This window comes from Bos grunniens, chromosome X (assembly GCF_055505025.1).
Source record: "Bos grunniens cultivar Pamir isolate PY7600 chromosome X, Bosgru_T2T1.0, whole genome shotgun sequence".
Taxonomy (NCBI): domain Eukaryota; kingdom Metazoa; phylum Chordata; class Mammalia; order Artiodactyla; family Bovidae; genus Bos; species Bos grunniens.
In genome coordinates, this window is record NC_141194.1 from 11,442,238 (window position 1) to 11,462,675 (window position 20,438).

At 42.4% G+C, this 20,438-nt stretch overlaps 1 protein-coding gene across 1 annotated transcript in view; it reads left to right on the forward strand.

Annotated features, from left to right (window-relative positions):
- The window catches only part of LOC147339780 (epidermal growth factor-like protein 6), a 63,866-nt gene that overhangs the window by 40,722 nt on the left and 2,706 nt on the right, over positions 1–20,438 (forward strand). Inside the window, 8 exon segments of the mRNA XM_086388852.1 lie at positions 315–434; positions 2,031–2,057; positions 2,060–2,164; positions 4,441–4,563; positions 11,444–11,755; positions 13,724–13,804; positions 15,475–15,579; positions 17,627–17,892. Of these exon segments, the coding sequence (XP_086244978.1) occupies positions 315–434; positions 2,031–2,057; positions 2,060–2,164; positions 4,441–4,563; positions 11,444–11,755; positions 13,724–13,804; positions 15,475–15,579; positions 17,627–17,892 (1,139 nt within the window).

Below are 20,438 nucleotides of genomic sequence, written 5' to 3' on the forward strand. Positions count from 1 at the left end.
ACCAGCCAGGTGACTTAAAGGAGCTTGTATAGGAAGAGAGAGAGAGGCCATCTTTGATGACTGAGGGGTGCATGCTCTGCCTAAAGACAGTCAGGTGCAATGCATTGGCCAACAGAATCAACCATGGGGCCAAAAAGACACCACTCCTGCACAGATTCCATTTGGATCTCGATCTGGGGCTCAGATGATGAAGCTTATCCTCTGATACCATTCCACGTGTTACATTTCATATCTCAGGGGTCAGGGATTGCTCCTTAGTGAGCATTTTTTTATCATCTCCTGGGGAAAAGGCTAACCCATGCCTCTTTTCACAGACTCTAGGACGTGTGCCATGACCAATTGCCAGTACAGCTGTAAAGACACGGAAGAGGGACCACGCTGTCTGTGTCCATCTCCAGGCCTCTGCTTGGCCCCCAATGGAAGAGCTTGTCTAGGTAGAGTATCTGGAGTTACCTGCTCCCCTGACTTCTCCCTCTACTCCATTCCTCCTTTTTCATCCTTCACAACCTACTTGTTGACTAGACATCGAAAGTTCCTGAAATGACAGATTTATGTCCATTTCCATGACATTTATAGCACGAATGTTCTAGATGCACTTTGCTGTGCTAGAGGAAACACTTTTCTATAATTTGTTGGGTTGCCTCATGCCATAATGGAAAAAGATACAAGTAATTTTATTTTTGTGTATTTACCCTGCACTTTTTACTTCAACTACCAAGTTGTATATACTCTTAGTGTATTTAACTATATTGCACTAAAGATAGATAATATTATGACCAAGTTAACACATAGCATTAATATGGGATGTCAGACCAAACAGAATGTTGAAAGAGTTGTTAATCTTTTTTGATGGAAACAAGCAAATAGCACTATGATTTAATATTCTAACTTCTGGACTATAATAGAAATATTTTTCAGTTGAGGTGGTTGGTGTTTATTTACCGTAAATGTATTGATACATAACTTGATAAACCATATTTAGAAATCTCACTCAAATAGATCCTAAATCAGTTAACCACTTTAATAGAAGTCTGTATAAATTAACATTTTGGTTCTGCTTTTTGAGAGCAGGCAAATATTTAATCCAATTCACAGGGTTTAATGCTCTTCAGTAAAATCAGATTTATGTCAAGGCTAATTCTTGACCAAATGAATCCAAGTGTTCACCCACCTCTTTGATTTGTCGAGTGCCATTTGCATTGCAGGAGAAACTTGATGTACATGAAAGTGATCCCTGAAAAATAATTTTGGTCAATCCAACACTTACTTGTTAATTACATCAAGAATGCAAAAAGAACAATAAGCCAGCACCAAATTTCTTGTTTAACCACTGTTTCAAAATACTGATCGTTCCAAATTTACTTGATTTGACATCTGAGAGTTAAGGCAAAGTCTGAGTCTTAATGGTTTGGTCAGCATAGCTGTCAGCCCCTCTGTGATGTGACTTTCCATGGTAGCAAAGGAAGGAAGCCTCTTGTCTCCTAAGTTGCATCATGGCTTCATTCCACTTGACCCACAATTTATGTATCACTACATTCTTTAAAAACCGTGTTTCTATGATTTGGGACAATATGACAGGATTTGGAGGTGGTTGCTAATGAAATAATTCTTTCATAAAATGCAAGCTTTGAATGTTTGTGTATTAGGTTTGCCATGCAATATCCATAGCTGGAAGAATATTAATTCCTTCAGCAAAATGGAGCATCTGTGTACCAGGTGCTGCCGTATGTTCCCTGCCCCAGAAAAGGCAGGGCCTAATGAGAGAGAAAATGTGAATAGAAGTAATGCCATTACAGCAAGATAATACCTCTAAAATAAGCTGTACAAAGTGATAGAAATCCAGTGAATGTGCCTCGGGGATCCAGAACTCTTCCCGGGGGATAGGACGTTGGTAGCAGAATAATCAGAGTTTCCAGTGAAGAAACCACACGTGTGTGTGCGTGCTGTGTGCTCTGGGTGTGGGCACAAGAGTGTGTTGGAGAGAGGGTGCTTTCTTGGTGTGTCTGACGTGTCCTGGTTCTCCATCCTAGACATCGATGAATGTGTCTCTGATAAAGCCTCTGCCCCTACAATCGAAGATGTGTGAACACATTTGGAAGCTACTACTGCAAATGTCATGTTGGATTCAAACTGAAATATATCAGTGGCCAGTACGACTGTGTAGGTAAGAAGCCTAGAGACTTTCTAACAGGTATTTATACATCAGTTCAGTCTATTAGTTGAACCATCTACTGTACTGACCAGCTTAACAACACAAAGAAAGCTATATTTTTCTAAATTTTGTCATTTGGGAACTCTGATGACATGAATTACATGAAGCCAGGTTCACCAAAGTTTAAAGTAAAGGATCGCAGTCTCTGTAGCTCTATTATGGAGATAAATAGCTTGAGATGATTTTTGTGGGTTTTTTGAAAAAAATTGATTGGTATCCTTTTGTTTATATTTTTGGTTCTATCTCCAGGTATAACTAAAAGTGCTGTTACTTCAGTTGTGTCCAACTCTTTGTGACCCTATGGACCGTGGCCCTCTAGGCTCCTCTGTCCATGGGATTCTCCAGGCAAAAATACTGGCATGGGTCACCATTTCCCCCTCCAGAGGATCTCCCCAACCCAGGGATCGAACCCACATCTCTTATGTCTCCTGCATTGGCAGGTGGCTTCTTTACCACTAGCACCACCTGGAAAGCCCTGAAAATGAGGACAGTGAAGCATATTTATATTTGATAAAAGAAGGAATAACAAGTCCTGCTTAATCTTGACCTCAGTGGCCCTTGCCTAAGTCTTCCTCAGGAGTGGCTTTAGAAAAATGAATGAAGGAGGTGCAATGTTCTCTTTCCTCACTCCTCCTTTAACCCTTCCATGGTTCCAGCTCTATGTCCCCTAAGATGTTCGCTTTCTGGGGTCATCAAGATGACTCTATGATAAGACTGAGGTATTTCTCAGCTCTCGGCCCGATATGGGTGAAATCAGAAATCCTGTCCCTTAGGGAAGGAATTCCAAGTCTCAATGAGCAAGTGAAGTGGGGTGTTTGGGGAGCCCTTGCACGGCTTCCCATTGCCCTTGATAGAGCATGGATGGGGCTGGTCCTGCAGACATCTCGGCCCCCTGGGGATTCCTGTTTACATAACGTGCCCATGACACACATGTGTGTGTAACACGGAAAGCTGACAGCAGCAGGGAAAGTAGGGTTTCTTTCCACCCTAAGCTCAGAGCTGACCAGGACATGTCCTGTGTAATTGTGTTGGGGAAATATCCATTCCTGGGTTTTGAACACATTGTATGAAGCCTCCATAGCTCTTCCCTCAAGCCTAAAGGCCATCCTAATCCTGCTTGGAACATCCCCACTTCTTGTGAGCTGGGATCCTCCAAGATGCTCCAGAACCCACCATCTCTGGTGTCCATCTCCAGGCTGTGTCACAGAGTTGGAGCCTGTTTCCTGAGACCTAGAGGGAGATGCCACAGGACAGGGTGGGAGTCCACACGGGGAGCTGTCAAAGGAAGCAAATCTTTGTGATTTAACAAGTGATTAAGATCAGCATCTGAGCCCCCTTGTGGCTGAGGTAAAAACAATAGCCTAGGGGACCTCCCGGTGGTCCTGTGGTTAAGACTCCGCACTTCACGTGCAGGGTGGCACAGATTCAATCCCTGGTCAGCTAGCTAGGATCCCACATACCACATGGCATGGCCATAAAGAAATTAATTAATTAAACAAGCAAACAATAGCCTGTTTTGTGTGCATATTCCCCAGGCAAGAATACTGGAGTGGGTTGCCATTTCCTTCTCCAGGGATCTTCCCAACCCAAAAATCCAACCCATGTCTCCTGCATTGGCAGGTGGGTTGTTCACCATAAGTGCCCATGGGAAGCCCTGGAGAAGTATAGCAAAAAAGCAGGAGGGAAAAGAAGGCCAAGGAAGTTGTCACATGGGTGGAATTCAGTAAACTTTCTGAGTCTAAACCCAACAGACGAGCTCAGACCGGCCTAACCCCTGCTCCTGGCAGCCTGTGAACAAAAGGTTCACATTTTTCAGATGATGTCAGTGCTTCCTAGCCCGTCTTGTTCTTTGTGGGCAAGGAGTCCCAAGCCCTTCCATGTATAGAATTTACTTTCTGATATTGTTATTTAGTGGTAAGTTTGGCTGATGACAATGTTATGCAATCAAGCCTGAACAACTTAGAGATGTCAGGAGCCTTGATAAGCAGGAGAGGAGGTTTCTGTGGGGGAGGTGAGCTGCAGACACCCTCCCTCCATACCGGGCAGCGAGCAAAGCCAGGGCTTTGGGCCAAGGTGCCAGGCATCCTCGGCTCTTCTCAGCTCCCTGGCCACACAGGGTTCACTGGCTGAGTGGAGTGGTTGGCCCTGGAGTTACTCAAGTTCAGGGAATAGTCTTTCAGCAAGTGCTGTTACCACAAGATGATTCATGCGACTGTTCACATTTTCAGATATAAATGAATGTGCTGCGAATACCCACACGTGCAGCCTCCATGCCAATTGCCTCAATACCCAAGGATCCTTCAAGTGCAAGTGCAAGCAGGGGTATAAAGGCAGCGGACTGCAGTGCGCCCGTAAGTACACTTGGTCACCGCATCTTCGCTCTTCCCTATAAAGCATTCGCTCCTTGTCTCCTTCCTCCCTTCCTTCTCTCTGCTCCTTCCCCTCTGGTGTGTTGGGAGCAGAAGGAGAGCAGGATGCCTGCATATAGTGTTTGGAAACTTAACTCTGCCTCCGACTGGTCTTCTCAGCTAATCAGACCACACCTCCTGTTCTCACAGAAGTTGTAGGCGCTGCAATTAAAGCACCACAAGGATTCTGAAGGTTCTTCTGCTCACGACATGTTTTCAAATACTGAAAATAAAATTTGAGGACAATGACACTGAGCAAATGTATCAGTCAGGAGAGGCTCGAATATGGGGCAATAACGAACAGTCCTGAAGAGTCAGTGGCTTAGAACCGGAGAAGGTTTTTAACCATGTGAGTCAGGACTTTTTTCAGAACGTATAACTGAAAAAAAAGTACAATGAAGTGAACCTCCCTTTGTCATCCTCCTCAAGCCTCTATTCACTTTTTTTTTTTTTTAAAGTAGAGTCAAGTCTCATGGTTTTGGCTGATGAATTCTTTAATGCTCAGCTGGTAAACTCTGAAACAGTCAATGAAAACATCACTGCTGTCAGAAGCTGCAACAATAATCACAGTTTCTTTTGCCACTTGTGCTATACCCAGAGAGAGTTGTCAGGGAGTTTCTTGTCCACATTGTCACTTAGGAATGCAGGCTGACAGAGGTCCCACTGTCTTATAGTACCATGGTGTCAATCTGAGGCTGAGGGTTCAACACAGCAGTTAAAGAAGTGTGGACAATCATGATTAAGCTTGGAAGCAGGGGAAGAAATATATCTAATTCTGTCACGCTTCCTGAAAGAGAAGAAAACTAGAAATCATGGTGAGCACCCGGAATATCTTCCAAGACCAGCCAGCAAAGATTACAGGTTGGTCACGTGCATGACCAACCGTGTCCCACTCTGTTTAGTCACCTGGGCTTATCCTTTGATCATGTCCCTTTTAGCATTGGCTCATTGTGTGCCAAGACTTATTGGCCACCCTGACTCTACTCTCTCATAGATGCCTTAGGAGCATAGCCACATATTCCAATAAATATGGCTGTAAGTCGTCCCTTGACCTGTATCCCATCCTCTACCCCCACCTGGCTGTTACTCCTGATGACGACAGAGCTGAACTCAGTGATGGCAAAAATAAACAGCCCACACACCATGATGGACTCTGAGCACCACACTCATAAAAGATTCATCATACCCCAGCAGCACTGGATGAAATGATGTACACAAGAGTATAAGCAATGAAGATGAAGTATAAGCAATGAAGAAATCACATTCTGTGAAGAACTGCCAAAAGAACTGGGCAGCATTTAACCTGGAAGAAAAAAAAAAAAAAAAGGTGTGGAAAAGCAGACACAGTGCCTGTCAATATTTTGAGGAATGTAAAGTAAAAAAGCCAACTCACTGGAAAAGACCCTGATTCTGGGAAAGATTAATGGCTGGAGGTTAAGGGGACAACAGAGAATGTGGTGGATAGATGGCATCCCCGACTCAATGGACATGAGTTTGAGCAAACTCCAGGAGTTGGTGATGGAAGCGAGGCCTGGTGTGCTGCAGTCCATGGGGTCACAAGGAGTCGGACATGACTGAGCAACTGAACAACAACAAAAGTAAAAGTGCTTTCCCATAGCCAAAGTAGGCCAAGGGTGGGACTGCATTCTCTCTGACAAATTTCCCCATCAGGGATCTCAGAGTGAAGAGAACCTGTGGAGTGGGGACCATGGCCTCCAGGAGGGCCCCCGCTTTGGTTAGAGATGGGATTCAGCAACTCCTCGGTCTCCAGTAGCTTGTTGCTGTGGTTTCCATCCCTCTGTGTAGACGTGCCCATGGTGTCCTTCTGGAACTTTATTCAAAGAAAGGCTGAGAGACTGGCTTCCTGTGCAGGGATGTGCATGGGTAGGTGGGATGGCAGGAAAGATGCCATAATTTTGAAAGACCTGCAGAGAAGGGATGGAATCAGTAAACCTTCCACACAGGATCAGTGGTCAAGGGCTCCCTCATGCCACCAACTTTGCACATGTCCATTCTGGCCTCGCTGGTCTCAGGTCGTCTGGTCGACAGCCCAGCTTAGGGCTAGGAAGGCCTGAATTTGAATCTGAGCTGTACCCCGTGCTGCCTGTGGTCTTTGGCCAGGTGCTTCACCTCTCTAAACTCAGTGTCTTTCTATCTGAAATGGGCCCCGTGGTGGCCCTTTAGCGAGTCCTCAGAAGGGGCCAGGCCACCATCCCTTGGAGACCCCTGACTCCAGTGAGGTGGGGGACAGTTCTGTGCATGTCCCAAGCCCCAGTGCAGTGGACTCTTCCTGCATCCTGGCCTTGCGGCTTCCTCCCAGAGCTAAAGCCCCAAATTCTCACCCCCAAGGATAGTCAGTCCTCAAGCCGTGGGGGCCGAGGATCTACACCTCAATCCCCTAGCCTCCCCCGTGCAGCGGGACAGCTCTGAGGTGGGTTCTGTGCTGGTTCCCAGATGTCCCTCGACACCCACAGTGATTACCTGTCCATCGAGGCACCATTTTCAACTCTCCTCCCTTCCTGTCTCGCTGTCCCTCTTACCCCTCTTCTACCTTCTGGAATCACCTGTTAAGTAAACCACCTGCATCCAAATCCTTATCTTGGGTTATGTTTGGGGGCCCCCACATTCCTCCCAATACTTCTCTCATAGGTTCATTGAGACTTTAATGAGGTTGTATAGACAGAGAGCTTAGTTCAGCTGGACACATAGTAGATGCTCAATAAAATTAGCTCTGGCTCAGACTGTTATTAGCACAGTTTCAATCATATTCATTAAGGTCTAGCTCCTCCTGACTCTGAAATCCTGTAAAAGTAAATGCAGAAAAATGCTGTGCATAGAGAAAAAAGAAGCACTGGAAAAACACTTGTGTCAGTAAGGGAGCAACTCAACTCACCTCCACGTACTCATCCCTGTCCCCAGACCAAAGAATCACAGAGATTAGGAAGAACTGGCCAAAACAAACCTGGAGTGCTCTTCCTTCTTAATCACTGGCTCCCTCTTGAAACCACAGTGTGTCACCAACGTCCAAATGAAGGCACTGTTTGTAAGCGAGCAAGTGGGTAGCTGTTTGCAACCCGTGTTTTGTTATTGTAGCCCAGTGTTTAGAGATTTTAAATCCCCCATCAACCCAAACAGTTTTTTAACTTTAGTTTGTGTACAGTGTTGTATTAGTTGCAGGTGTACAGCAAAGTGACTCAGATATATATGTGTCTATATATATATATATATATAGTAGTGAGTGTATGTTAATCCCAGCCTCCTAATTTATCCACCCATCCACCTTTCCCCTTTGATAACCATAGATTTGTTTTTGAAATATGTGAGTCTGTTTCTATTTTGTAAATAAGGCCATTTGTATCACTTTTTAAAATTAGATTCCATGTATAAGTACTATCATATGAAATTTGTCTTCCCCTACCTGACTGACTTCACTTAGTATGATCATCTCTTGGTCCATCCATGTTGCTGCCAATGGCATTGCTGTGTTCTTTTTTGTGGCTGAGTAGTTTTCCATTGTATATATGTGCCACCTCTTCTTTATGCATCCCTCTGTTGATGGGCATTAAGTTGTTTTCAGGTTTTGGCTGTTGTAAATAGTGCAATGAGCTTAGCACTGCATGTATATTTTTGAATTACAGTTTTCTCTGGATATATGCCCAGGAGTGGGATTGTTGGATCATATGGTAGTTCTGTTTTAAGTTCTTAAAGTACTCTCCATACTGTTCTCCACAGTGGCTATATCAATTTACATTGCCACCAAAGTAAAGTATAAAGTATACTCCAAAAATATAGGAGGCTTCCCTTTCCTCCACACCCTCTCCAGCATTTACTGTTTGTGGACTTTTTGATGATGGCCATTCTGACTGGTATGAGGTGATACCTCGTTGTAGTTTTCATTGCATTTCTGTGATAATTAGTGATGCTGAGCATCTTCTCATGTGGTTTTTGGCCATCTGTATGTCTTCTTTGAAGAAATGTCCATTTTTCTGGTTGGCTTGTGTTTTTTTTTTTGACATAGAGTTGCATCAGCGGTTTGTTAATGAGCTGTTTGTTATTTTGGTCAACTTAACATTTCTTATACTAAGAAAACTTTTTTTTCTTTGGTCACCCAACTCTAAGCTTATTTAGGGGAACAGTTTAAAATAAATTTTTCTTGATTCTTCAAAACCTCAAACTTATCACAATGTTCTGTTTGATATCTGAAAACTCATTAATTTTGTTGCTATCCATTCTGCAGCAGAATCATTTCTCTAGTCTTTTGCCAAAATGTTTATTTACAGAAGAAAACTATCTTCAGGTCACTCACTACGTTATTTTCTCAGTCATTTCCATTCTGCTTTGATTGATTCTCTGTAAAATAAACAGCCATGTCTCTTTTGAAAATTGATCTTAACATCTTAACACACATTGTTTAAAGCATGGCCAAAATCCATCCTTACATGCAAAGAAAAGTTATAGAAAATTGAGAGAATCACATCTAATTAGTGTTCAGCATTATAAAATGCTGTGTTGTAAAATACATTTGTATCTGTGTGAACTGCTTGTATATAATAATAAAGTAGCTTTTATTATGAGTGTATTGTTTTTGAAAAAGTCCAGACCCTAGATGGCAGTACAGAAGAGGAGTTAGTCAATTATCCTTATGCCCCATCTGTATCCAAAGAACAATGTGACCTAAATGTGGATGTGTGTATTCTTTTACTGCTCTTATACGTATGTGTATGTATTAGTCTCTCAGTCGTATCTAACTCTTTGCAACCCCATGGACGGTAGCCCACCAGGCTCCTCTGTCCATGGAATTCTCCAGACAAGAATACTGGAGTGGGTAGCCATTCTCTTCTCTAGGGGATCTTCCCAACCCAGGGATCAAACTTGGGTCTGCTACATTGCAGGCAGATTCTTTACCATCTGAGCCACCAGGGAATATGTGGGTATTAATAATGCACCATTAGATAATGTGGTCTTAGTTTGACAGCAGCTAATACATCATTCTAAGGAAATCAAAACTCTAGTACTACCCAACTTGGTTAGTAACAGTCAATTTAAGAAAGGACACTGTGTCATTTAGTTACCAAGAGCATGGCTTCTGGAATCAAATTGCCTTGGCTTGATTGCTGTCTCCCTAGCCTACTGCCTGTGGTCTGAGAGCAAACTAGCCTTTCAGGATCTCAGTTTCTCTCTTCAAAATAGTGTGTGCATGCATGCTAAATCGCTTCAGTCATATCAGACTCTTTGCGACACTATGGACTATAGCCTGCCAGGCTCTTCCGTCCATGGGATTCTCCAGGCAACTGGAGTGGGTTGTCATGCTCTTCTCCAGGGGATCTTCCCAGCCCAGGGATTGAACCTGTGTCTTTTATGTCTCCTGGGAAGCCCATAATAGTATCTGACCCTTAATACTGTTTTGGCTACTACATGAAATAATCCATACATAATAAATAAGCATCCATGTGTAGGGCTTGACTCCAGCCCAGAATGTATTAAATGCTCTATAACCATGCACTCATAGGAGGTGTAATAGTGACAATGGCTTCTTTACCAAAATTCAATCATGGCTCCCATTGGAAAGCAGCTTCTTTAGTCATTGAACATATGCTTTAATCATTAGGAGTTCACATTTTACAGAGCATATTCAAGAATATAGGTGTGAGTACAACGAGGCCATTCCAATACTTTTTCCTTCAGTAATAACATAAGCAGAAGAGGTATGATCTGGAAAAGAATTTAACTTAGTAGAAGATTTTCGATATTCTGGTGATGAATTCTAAAAATAATAGTAGACACAGGCCCAATATATATTGACCACTGATCTTAGTAATTGACATGTATTCACCCATTTTAACCTTATAAATGCCCTCTTTTTAACCTAGCATTTTTTTAAAGTCAACTTGTCATTTATTTATTTATTTGGCTGTGTCAGATCTTAGTTGCAGCATACAGAATCTTTCATTGCAGAACACGGAATCTCTAGTTGTGGCATGTGGGCTTAGTTGCTCCATAGCATGTGGGAATCTTAGTTCCCCGACCAGGGATTTGTGCTATATACTAGGGTCCTTATTGATTATTTTATATATAGTAGTAGTGTGTATCTGTTAATCCCAAACTCCTATTTTATCTCTCCTTCCCTTTCCCCTTTAGTAATCATAAATTTGCTTTCTATGCCTGTCAGTCTATTACAAAGATGCATTTTTAAAAAGAATTTAATTTAGTGGTGAGAAATACTAAATGAATGTAAAACTAAATATAGATGCCTCTCTATAAATAACCAATAAGTAAAATCATTTAGCTTTTGATACTAGTTGGTTGAGGTGAAGAAATTCAACGATACATATACACTGAATCAAAAGTCAAAAATTTGTAGGTCACAAATGACTCATTGTTGGCAATGTACGTATGGTTCAACATAGTGCTAGCTATAATTTTTTAACATCACATTTAAACAAATTACAGGGCTCCCTGGGCAACAGCAGCTTTGACAAATACCAATGTGAAAGCGGAAATATTAGAGGATTCTGGAAATTTCATCACGTCGTGATCTGTAACCCAGCTTGGTAGGAGCAGGTATTTCATCATCATAGTTTATGAAGCAAAATGAAGGTTTGTCTTTGAACAATTAAGGGAGTTAAGATTCCGCTGTAACCATTGGAACCACTTAAAACAGATGCAAATGCAGTTCTTTCTAAAATATCAGATGATTGAGCCTCATATGTGTTGATTCCGGAAGCATTCATTGACTGCACTTTGACGTTTTTTAAATGCTCTGTTTTTGTGAGAGATCTGATTATTGGTCAATGTGGAACTTCTCTTTTAATGTTGGTTTTAGTTATCCCCGAGAATTCTGTGAAAGAACTCCTTAGAGCACCTGGTACCATCAAGGACAGAATTAAGAAGTTGCTTGCTCACAAGAATAGCATGAGAAAGAAGGTAAAAATGAAAAACATCACAGAACCCAGAGGGACGCCCACCACAAAGGTTGACTCGGAGCCCTTCAGCTCTGAAGAGAGCATTTCCAGAGATGGGAACCCTCACGGAGAAAAGAAGAGGAATGAAAACAGAAAGAAAGAGAGGCTGGAGGATGAGAAAAGAGATGAGAACCATGTGGAGCAGGAACAAAGCCTTCGTGGAGATGTGTTTTGTGAGTATCAAGTATGACTTTTGTTAATTTATGCATCTTATGAAAAGTGAATTGTAGTTTTCCCTGGCAAATGACAGGAAAGAGGAAGATGCCGTAACTAAAACGGTGAAGTGAAGTGTGACAGTTAGTCGCTCAGTCGTGTCCAGCTCTTTACCACCCCATGGACTGCAGTCCGCCAGGCTCCTCTGCCCATGGAATGAGTAGCCAATCCCTACTCCAGGGAATCTTCCCAACCCAGGGATCGAACCCTGGTCTCCTGCGTTGCAGGTAGATTCTTTACTGTCTGAGCCACCAGGGAAGCCTATGTAAGATAGGGTCAGCTTTAAATCTGAAGAAGCAAGGTTCTCTATACGGTCTGGAAACTAACATCTTCTGCAGATACAAAATCACATTTGCTGCTGTGGGATGCACAGAAGGTCAGCCCTTTCAATTTACCTGGGAGGTGTCCTATTTGATGCAGCCCCTCCTGCTCCTGACCAAGGAAGCCTGCTTGTCCTGCCAGCTCAGTCATCTGGCTGCCCAGCTGTGGGTGCAGCACACTCCTAAACCCCAGAGAGATCCCGCCCACCCAGGTAGATCTGCTAAACTCTACCTTTTTCCTTCTTGAAGGCACTTTTTACAGACACACTCAGTGAAAGGAGAATGTCAGAGTTGTGTGGTTATAATTTTAAAAGGTAAAATAGAGGAACACTATATATAGAGCTTAAGCTTCCATTTTCTACATGAGCCACAGAATCACCATTGTCACCGGTGACTGTACAGAGCCATCATCAGCCTCGGCCCCTGCAGGGGGATTTCCATGTTGACCCAGCCTGGGACTTTCCCTTCCATTCTCACCAGGCATCTGTTGCTCCATCTCTATTTTGCCTTGTCTGTGCTCGCCCCATTGTTATTGTTATTGTTGTTCACTTGCTCAGTAGTGTCCAACTCTTTGTGACCCCATGGCCTGCAGCATGCCAGGCTTCCCTGTCCTACATCTCCTGGAGCCTTCTCAAACTCATGTCCATTGACTCAGTGATACCATCCAACCGTTTCATCCTCTGTTGTCCCCTTCTCATTCTGCCTTCAATCTTTCCCAGCATAAAGGTCTTTTCTAAGGAGTCAGTTCTTCCCATCAGGTGGCCAAAGTATTGGAGCTTCAGCTTCAGCATCAATCCTTCCAATGACTATTCAGGATTGATTTCCTTTAGGATTGACTGGTTTGATTTCCTTGTGGACCAAGGGACTCAAGAATCTGCTCCAACACCACAGCTTGAAAGCATCCGTTCTTCAGTGCTCAGCCTTCTTTATGGTCCAACTCTTAGATCTATATATAACTACTGGAAAAACCATAGTTTTGACTATATGGATCTTTGTCAGCAAAGTCATGTCTCAGCTTTTTAATATGCTGTGTTTAGGTTAGTTAGGTGATGCCTAATGGGGTCCACTGGGGGCACCTTTCAAAAAAGATGTTCTAGATGTGGAAACTGGCACCAATATGAATGCTTTGGAAATGTTAGGGAAACACTGCTGTAACATAATCTGTAAGTAGAACACAGCTGTCCCTTAGTATCCCCGGGGGATTGGTCCCAGGCACCCCCGCAGACACAAAAATCCATGAATGCTCAAGTTTTATATAAAATGGTGCAATATTCATATATAACCTAAACACATCCTCCCCTATACTTTAAGTAGTGTCTAGATTACTTAAAAGACCTAAAACAATGTAAATGCTGTGTGAATGGTTTCCTGGTATGCAAGGCAAATTCAAGTTTTGCTCTTTGGAAATTTCTGGATTTTAAAAAATATATATATTCAACCTGTCATTGGTTGAATCTGTAAATGTGAAGCCCATGGTTACGAATGGCCAGCTATATATGATAAGCCATATATGATAAACCCTCTTTGTTCATTGATTCATACCTTCTTAGTATGTGGGGCTTTAGGGATTTTTTTTTTTTTTTTTACTGATCAAGTGTTCATTGTTAGCTCCTAAGGGGAATGAAGCGAGTGAAGTTGATCTGGTTCTGGTCCAAAGAAAAACTACATCATCCCATCTGAAACACAAAGGTGAGTAACATATATTAGGAGTGAGTATATTTTAGGAGTAATAGCACTCATAAAGAATATTGAAGAATGGAAGCAAGCATTACCTGGCATCTTTTAATTTTAGAATTTAGACAGAAATAAAATATCTTTTCTGGAATAGGGGAAAATAAGGGTTAAGAAGAAAGGAAAGTGAGAGAAGAGGCCATGTGTTTGTACTGGCTTAAGATAAATGTAGATGGACAGCCTGGATTCCAATCTAGTTTAGGAGTCAGGTCTAGTTCCAGCCCTCAGTGTCTGGGGGACTTGGTCAAATCACTTGTGACTCTCAGTTTTACTTTCTTAAAAATGGTCATGATTGTAGAATTTTTGTGGCAGCCACATCAAATGATGTAATGTACGTGAAAATGCTTTGCAAATCATTAATGCATCAACAACAAGTTGCTGCCCTTTATCTCTTTAGCTTTTCCCCTTTTTTGCCCTTCCTTTATTCCTTAGTATAAACTGCAAAAGCCCCCCATTCCAAGCCAGAGTCTGGGATTCATTACAAATCAGAAACCTCTCAGTCTTCCCTCTTTTTCCCGGTGGTAATTTCTGGCACCTACATCAAAGGTCAGGACTTTTTTCTGTAAAGGGCCAGAGGCTGAATATTTCAGGCTTTGTGAACCATACACTCTCTGTTGCATCTGTCAGCTCTATCACTGCAGCTCAAAAGCAGCCACAGTCAATATGTAAATGAATAGGCTTGCTGTGTTTCAATAAAACTTTATTTGCAAGAACAAGCAGTGGGCCAGGATGTTAGTTTGCTGACCCCAATCTACATAAAAGTAACTGGAGGCACTGGGTCAAAGGTTGTTCTAGCTGACCCTGTAGTCCACGCAGTTGTTAGGATTTGTTAAATGAACATTTGTTAGATGGAGCCCCTGGGTGCCAGATGGTTCAACAAAAGACCACAAGATAAATTGAAATAGACAAGTTTATTATCCAGGTCTTGGGGAACGACATGGCATGGCCTCCAGGGGCCCTAGAGGGAAGTCCAGGCAGAACATGGGGCACACGCCTCTCTGAGGGTCCATGTGTGTGTAGTGCTTTGGGCTTGTTGGGCTAAGGTTGCATTGACGGATTCCAATGAAAACATTGGGGTGTTAGTAAGCTTCAGGGGGGTCTTATATAAGGCAGACACAAGGCCCTGGGAAGCAGGAGAGGGTTTCAATCACAGGGGACATTGGGAAAGTCATATGAGGAACTCACTTTTACAAGTGACTCCATGGGCTTGCACTTGCGTGAGGGCTAATGCCAGTTTAAGGCCCTCACAGATTGCAGGGCCAAACAAAATGGATACCAAGATGGCCATACTTAGCTAAACTTTTTTTTAATTGAAATATATTTGATTGACAATGTTGTGTTAGTTTCTGCTGCACAGCAGAGTGATGCAGTTATACATTCATAGGTATATATTTATGTTTGCATTCTTTCCCATTATGGCTTGTCATAGGATATTGAATATAGTTCCCTGTGCTATGCAGTAGGACTTTGTTGTTTACCCATCCTATAGATAATAGTTTGCATCTTTTAGTCCCAAATTCCCTAAACTCTTGACAGCAACTGCAAATATGGCCACGCCTTCCAAAGCTCCCAATGGTAAAACATTTCCTAATCCGCTTAATGATGCTGAAATGCACCCTTTTTCTTAGTAGATTTAAATATCTCAGTTGACTGCACCTTTGACCATGGTGTCTGTGACTGGAAACAGGATATAGAAGATGATTTCGACTGGAATCCTGTGGACCAAGATAATGGTATGTAGTCTTCAGTGATCCATGTCTTGTGGTCTGGCCCTAGAATTAAAGGTATCCAATGATTCGAGCATAATTGTTCTCATGGCTTGTGAAGTCAGGGTTGTTTGTCACGTTTAGAAGCTTTTAGACCTTCCCAAGTCTCCCCTGATAAATGATTGACTTAGTCCATTTCCCACCCACCTACCCCGTAAAAGATTCTCCAGCAAACCTCTTCCATATTCACTCCTCTGCTGCTGAGACACAGATGTAGGGCTTTGTATGAGTTTTAAGAGTATTTGGGAAAAGGTAGAAAGAAGTTGTTTCTTTTCCCCAGTTTACCAGCTATGGTGCTCCGTGGTTGTCTTTTGAGTTTAGGAGGAAGGGGAAAGGAATCTGGAAAGGAAATATTAATATGACCTCTCCCTAACCCTGGAGTTTTAGGAGCATCACCCCTCAGAGCACTGAAATCATAATGAGCAGCAGATCAGCACTCTGAACTCCTGGACTGGACTTGCCCACCTATTGCTGGAGGATTTCTTTCATTCCAATTAACCTTGAATTTTTCTCTGCTGAAGCTCTGAGTTGCCTACTTTCCACTGTCTACTATTGATGGCCTCTAACTTCCTTTGAGGCAGAGCATTTGGACGGCAGATCCCATTTGGATCATAAATAGAATTTTGGTCATTTAAGGCTGACTCTGTAATTAGAAATAACTGTTATACTTTCAGGAAATCTGGTTCTTTACCCATCAAAGTGTTTCTTTGGAGAGGTATATGCCCAGCTCTCAGGTAAAAGATACTTCTAGATCCTTCCCTGACACTGATTCCTCCCTGAGAGCCTTCCTTGCAAGCCCTTACATGCAATCAGGAAACCTGGGTATCTCCTAACAAAAATTCCTTTAGAACGTGGGATTAAGGGAAAGGATAGAAGTTCCCTATTTACAAACACCTGATTTGCAAATAACCCTGAGGTTCACTCAACATGGGATGAATCAGCATTTTTAGAAGGCTGAAATCTCAAGGACAGATCAAAGTGGGCTTGAACTGGACTAAAAAGGAAAGCTACCACAGTGGGTCACAAAAGACTGTAGCTAGTAGAGCTGCTAGATAAAATGTAGGATGCCTCAATTTCAGATAATCAGCGCATGCTTTTTAGTATATCTCAGACATGTTGTTTATGTGAAATGCAAACTCCACAGGGCATTCTGTACTTTTATTCTCTGAATCTGGCAAATTTACTAACTGGGGAAGTAGACCAGACAGTCTCTGGGTCCAGTGAAAACTAAAGCAATGTCAATCTGGGCCCTGAGAATGTCTCTAGGAGTTGGACTACCAGAAAACTCCACCCACCCACCGTGTCTTTCTCCTGGCTTCTAGAGGAATATCTCCTTTCTGTCAACTTCTTCAAAGCCCACCCTATGAGAGTTTTTGTCCAAGTCCATCAAAGCCACAACCAGAAAGCTGCAGATGAGCAAACATCCACTACACTGGTTACAAAATTCTTGGGAAAAGGTTCTGAGAAACAGAAGGTAATCTGTGTTCCTGCCATCTTCAAACAGAACTTGGAGTGATACATTGCACATTGTGGCTCAGCTCCATGATACCGTTAGTACAAATTCATGTATGTTGTGAATTAAATACCACACTGTGGACCCACCTAACCAGCTAGCCATCGTACCTACAACTCAGTGGAGAAATGCATTCCAGGATCAAACAACCAAGGTGGAAAGTTCTGGAACACAAATTTTCTGTTAGCTGAAAATTATCTACAGTGATCAAAGATCATTAAGTTAGATTCTTACCCCATACCTACTACTACCAAGCTTTGTGAATGTGAGCAGATTCTTCAGTTTCTCTCTCAGTTTCCTTCTCTACAGAGCAAAGAATTTCAGCCCTAGGATTCTAAAATTCATGTTAGCATGAAAATTTTGTTCCTAAATATTTGAAATGAAAAGGACTTGAGCTTTCCCCGTAGGCACCTAGTGTTCATTTTTTAACAGCTATTTTATTCACTGTAGCCAAACCCTTTGCAATGGCCTCATTAACTGTGGGTATTTCTTCTCTTCCAGCTGTTGGCTACTATATGGCTGTTTCAGCCCTGACAGGTCAGAAGAAGGACATAGGCCGTTTGAAACTTCTCCTCCCCAACCTGCAACCCCACAGCAACTTCTGTTTGCTCTTTAATTACCGGCTGGCTGGAAACAAAGTAGGGAAGCTTAGAGTGTTTGTGAAAAATAGGAACAATGCTCTGGCTTGGGAGAAAACTAGGAGCATGGATGAACAGTGGAGGATGGGGAAAATTCAGCTGTATCACGGAATTGATACTCCCAAAAGCGTAAGTAGAAAACTATATAAAATGAGATATTTACATTCTTTTTCAGTGACTTAACAAACAAAGCAAAACACTTAACTGAAGTACCTAGGCCTTGGGGCTACAGAGATGAATAAGACTTTCCCCTCCACTTAAGAGCTTATATTCTGGAGTGAAATAGGCAAGGTATTTAACAGCACAACTAACGATATTACTTGTCAGATGCAGGCATATCATATTCTGTGGAAATGAAATGCTCATGTGTCAGGCTCCTCCCACCAACTTCCTTCCAAACCAGGCTCTAAATTCCTTACTACATAAAAGCACATCCTGCTCATTGACTTTATGCCCAACACATATCACAATGAATGGAAACTAGAAGGTCGTTTTCCAAAATACTTATTTTATTCAAGTATAGTTAGTTTATAATGTTGTGTTCATCTCTGCTGTACATGTGATTAAGTTCTACCTCTATATACAGTAAGTCCCCTGCATATGAATGAGTTGTGTTCCTAGAATGCATTTGTAAGTCCAACAAATTTAGCCAAGGTACCCATCTAACTCAATTGGCTATATAGTACTGTACTGTAATAGGTTTATAATAGTTTTCACACAAATAATACATTAAAAAACACAGAAAATAAAGAAAACATTTTAAATCTTAGTTTAGTTCACTTCAGTTCAGTCACTCACTCGTATCCGACTCTTTGCGACCCCATGAATCACAGCACGTCAGGCCTCCCTGTCCAACACCAACTCCCAGAGTGCACCCAAACTCATGTCCATTGAGTCGGTGATGCCATCCAACCATCTCATCCTCTGTCATCGCCTTCTCCTCCTGCCCCTAATCCCTCCCAGCATCAGAGTCTGTTCCAAAGAGTCAACTCTTTGCGTGACGTGGCCAAAGTACTGGAGTTTCAGCTTTAGCATCATTCCTTCCAAAGAAATCCCAGGGCTGATCTCCTTCAGAATGGACTGGTTGGATCTCCTTGCAGTCCAAGAGACTCTCAAGAGTCTTCTCCAACACCACAGTTCAAAAGAATCAATTCTTCAGCGCTCAGCTTTCTTCACAGTCCAACTCTCACATCCATACATGACTACTGGAAAAACCATAGCCTTTACTAGACGGACCTTTGTTGGCAAAGTAATGTCTATGCTTTTGAATATGCTATCTAGGTTGGTCATAACTTTCCTTCCAAGGAGTAAGCGTCTTTTAATTTCGTGGCTGCAGTCACCATCTGCAGTGATTTTGGAGCCCCAAAAAATAAAGTCTGACACTTTCCACTGTTTCCCTGTCTATTTCCCGTGAAGTGATGGGACCAGTTGCCATAATCTTCATTTTCTGAATGTTGAGTTTTAAGCCAACTTTTTCACTCTCCTCTTTCACCTTCATCAAGAGGCTTTTTAGTTCCTCTTCACCTTCTGCCATAAGGGTGGTGTCATCTGAATGTCTGAGGTTATTGATAATTCTCCCGGCAATCTTGATTCCATCTTGTGCTTATTCCAGCCCAGAATTTCTCATGATGTACTCTGCATAGATGTTAAATAAGCAGGGTGACAATATACAGCCTTGACGTATTCCTTTTCCTATTTGGAACGAGTCTGTTGTTCCATGTCCAGTTCTAACTGTTGCTTCCTGACCTGCATACAAATTTCTCAAGAGGCAGGTCAGGCATCTGAAGATGTTATTCCCATCTCTTGCAGAAGCAGAAGCAGAAGATATTAAGAAGAGGTGGCAAGAATACACAGAAGAACTGTACAAAAAAGATCTTCACGACCCAGATAATCACAATGGTATAATCACTGACCTAGAGCCAGATATCCTTTAATGTGAAGTCAAGTGGACCTTAGACAGCATCATTACGAACAAAGCTAGTTGAGGTGATGGAATTCCAGTTGAGCTATTTCAAATCCTGAAAGATGATGCTGTGAAAGTGCTGCACTCAATATGCCAGCAAATTTGGAAAACTCAGCAGTGGCCACAAGACTGGAAAAGGTCAGTTTTCATTCCAATCCCAAAGAAAGGCAATGCCAAAGAATGCTCAAACTACTGCCCAATTGCACTCATCTCACACGCTAGTAAACTAATGCTCAAAATTCTCCAAGCCAGGCTTCAGCAATACGTGACCCGTGAACTTCCAGATGTTCAGGCTGGTTTTAGAAAAGGCAGATGAACCAGAGACCAAATTGCCAACATCCACTGGATCATCGAAAAAGCAAGAGAGTTCCAGAAAAACGTCTATTTCTGCTTTATTTACTATGCCAAAGCCTTTGACTGTGTGGATCACAATAAACTGTGGAAAATGTTACAGTATAGTACCTCAGAAAGCACAGTAGTGCAGTACAACAGCTGGCACATTGGGGCTGGCATAAAGTGGACAGGCAAGAGGAGTTACTGATGGAGGAGGGAGAGGAGGTGGGAGATGGTAGAGCTGAAGGATCGTCAGCAATAGGAGACAGAGGACGAGCTGGAATGTCACTCACGCCTGACACGAATGGAACGTACGTTTGCATCTCTGAAAGCTAGAAACTTGAAGGCTCATATGTAGGGGACCTAACTATAATTCTTC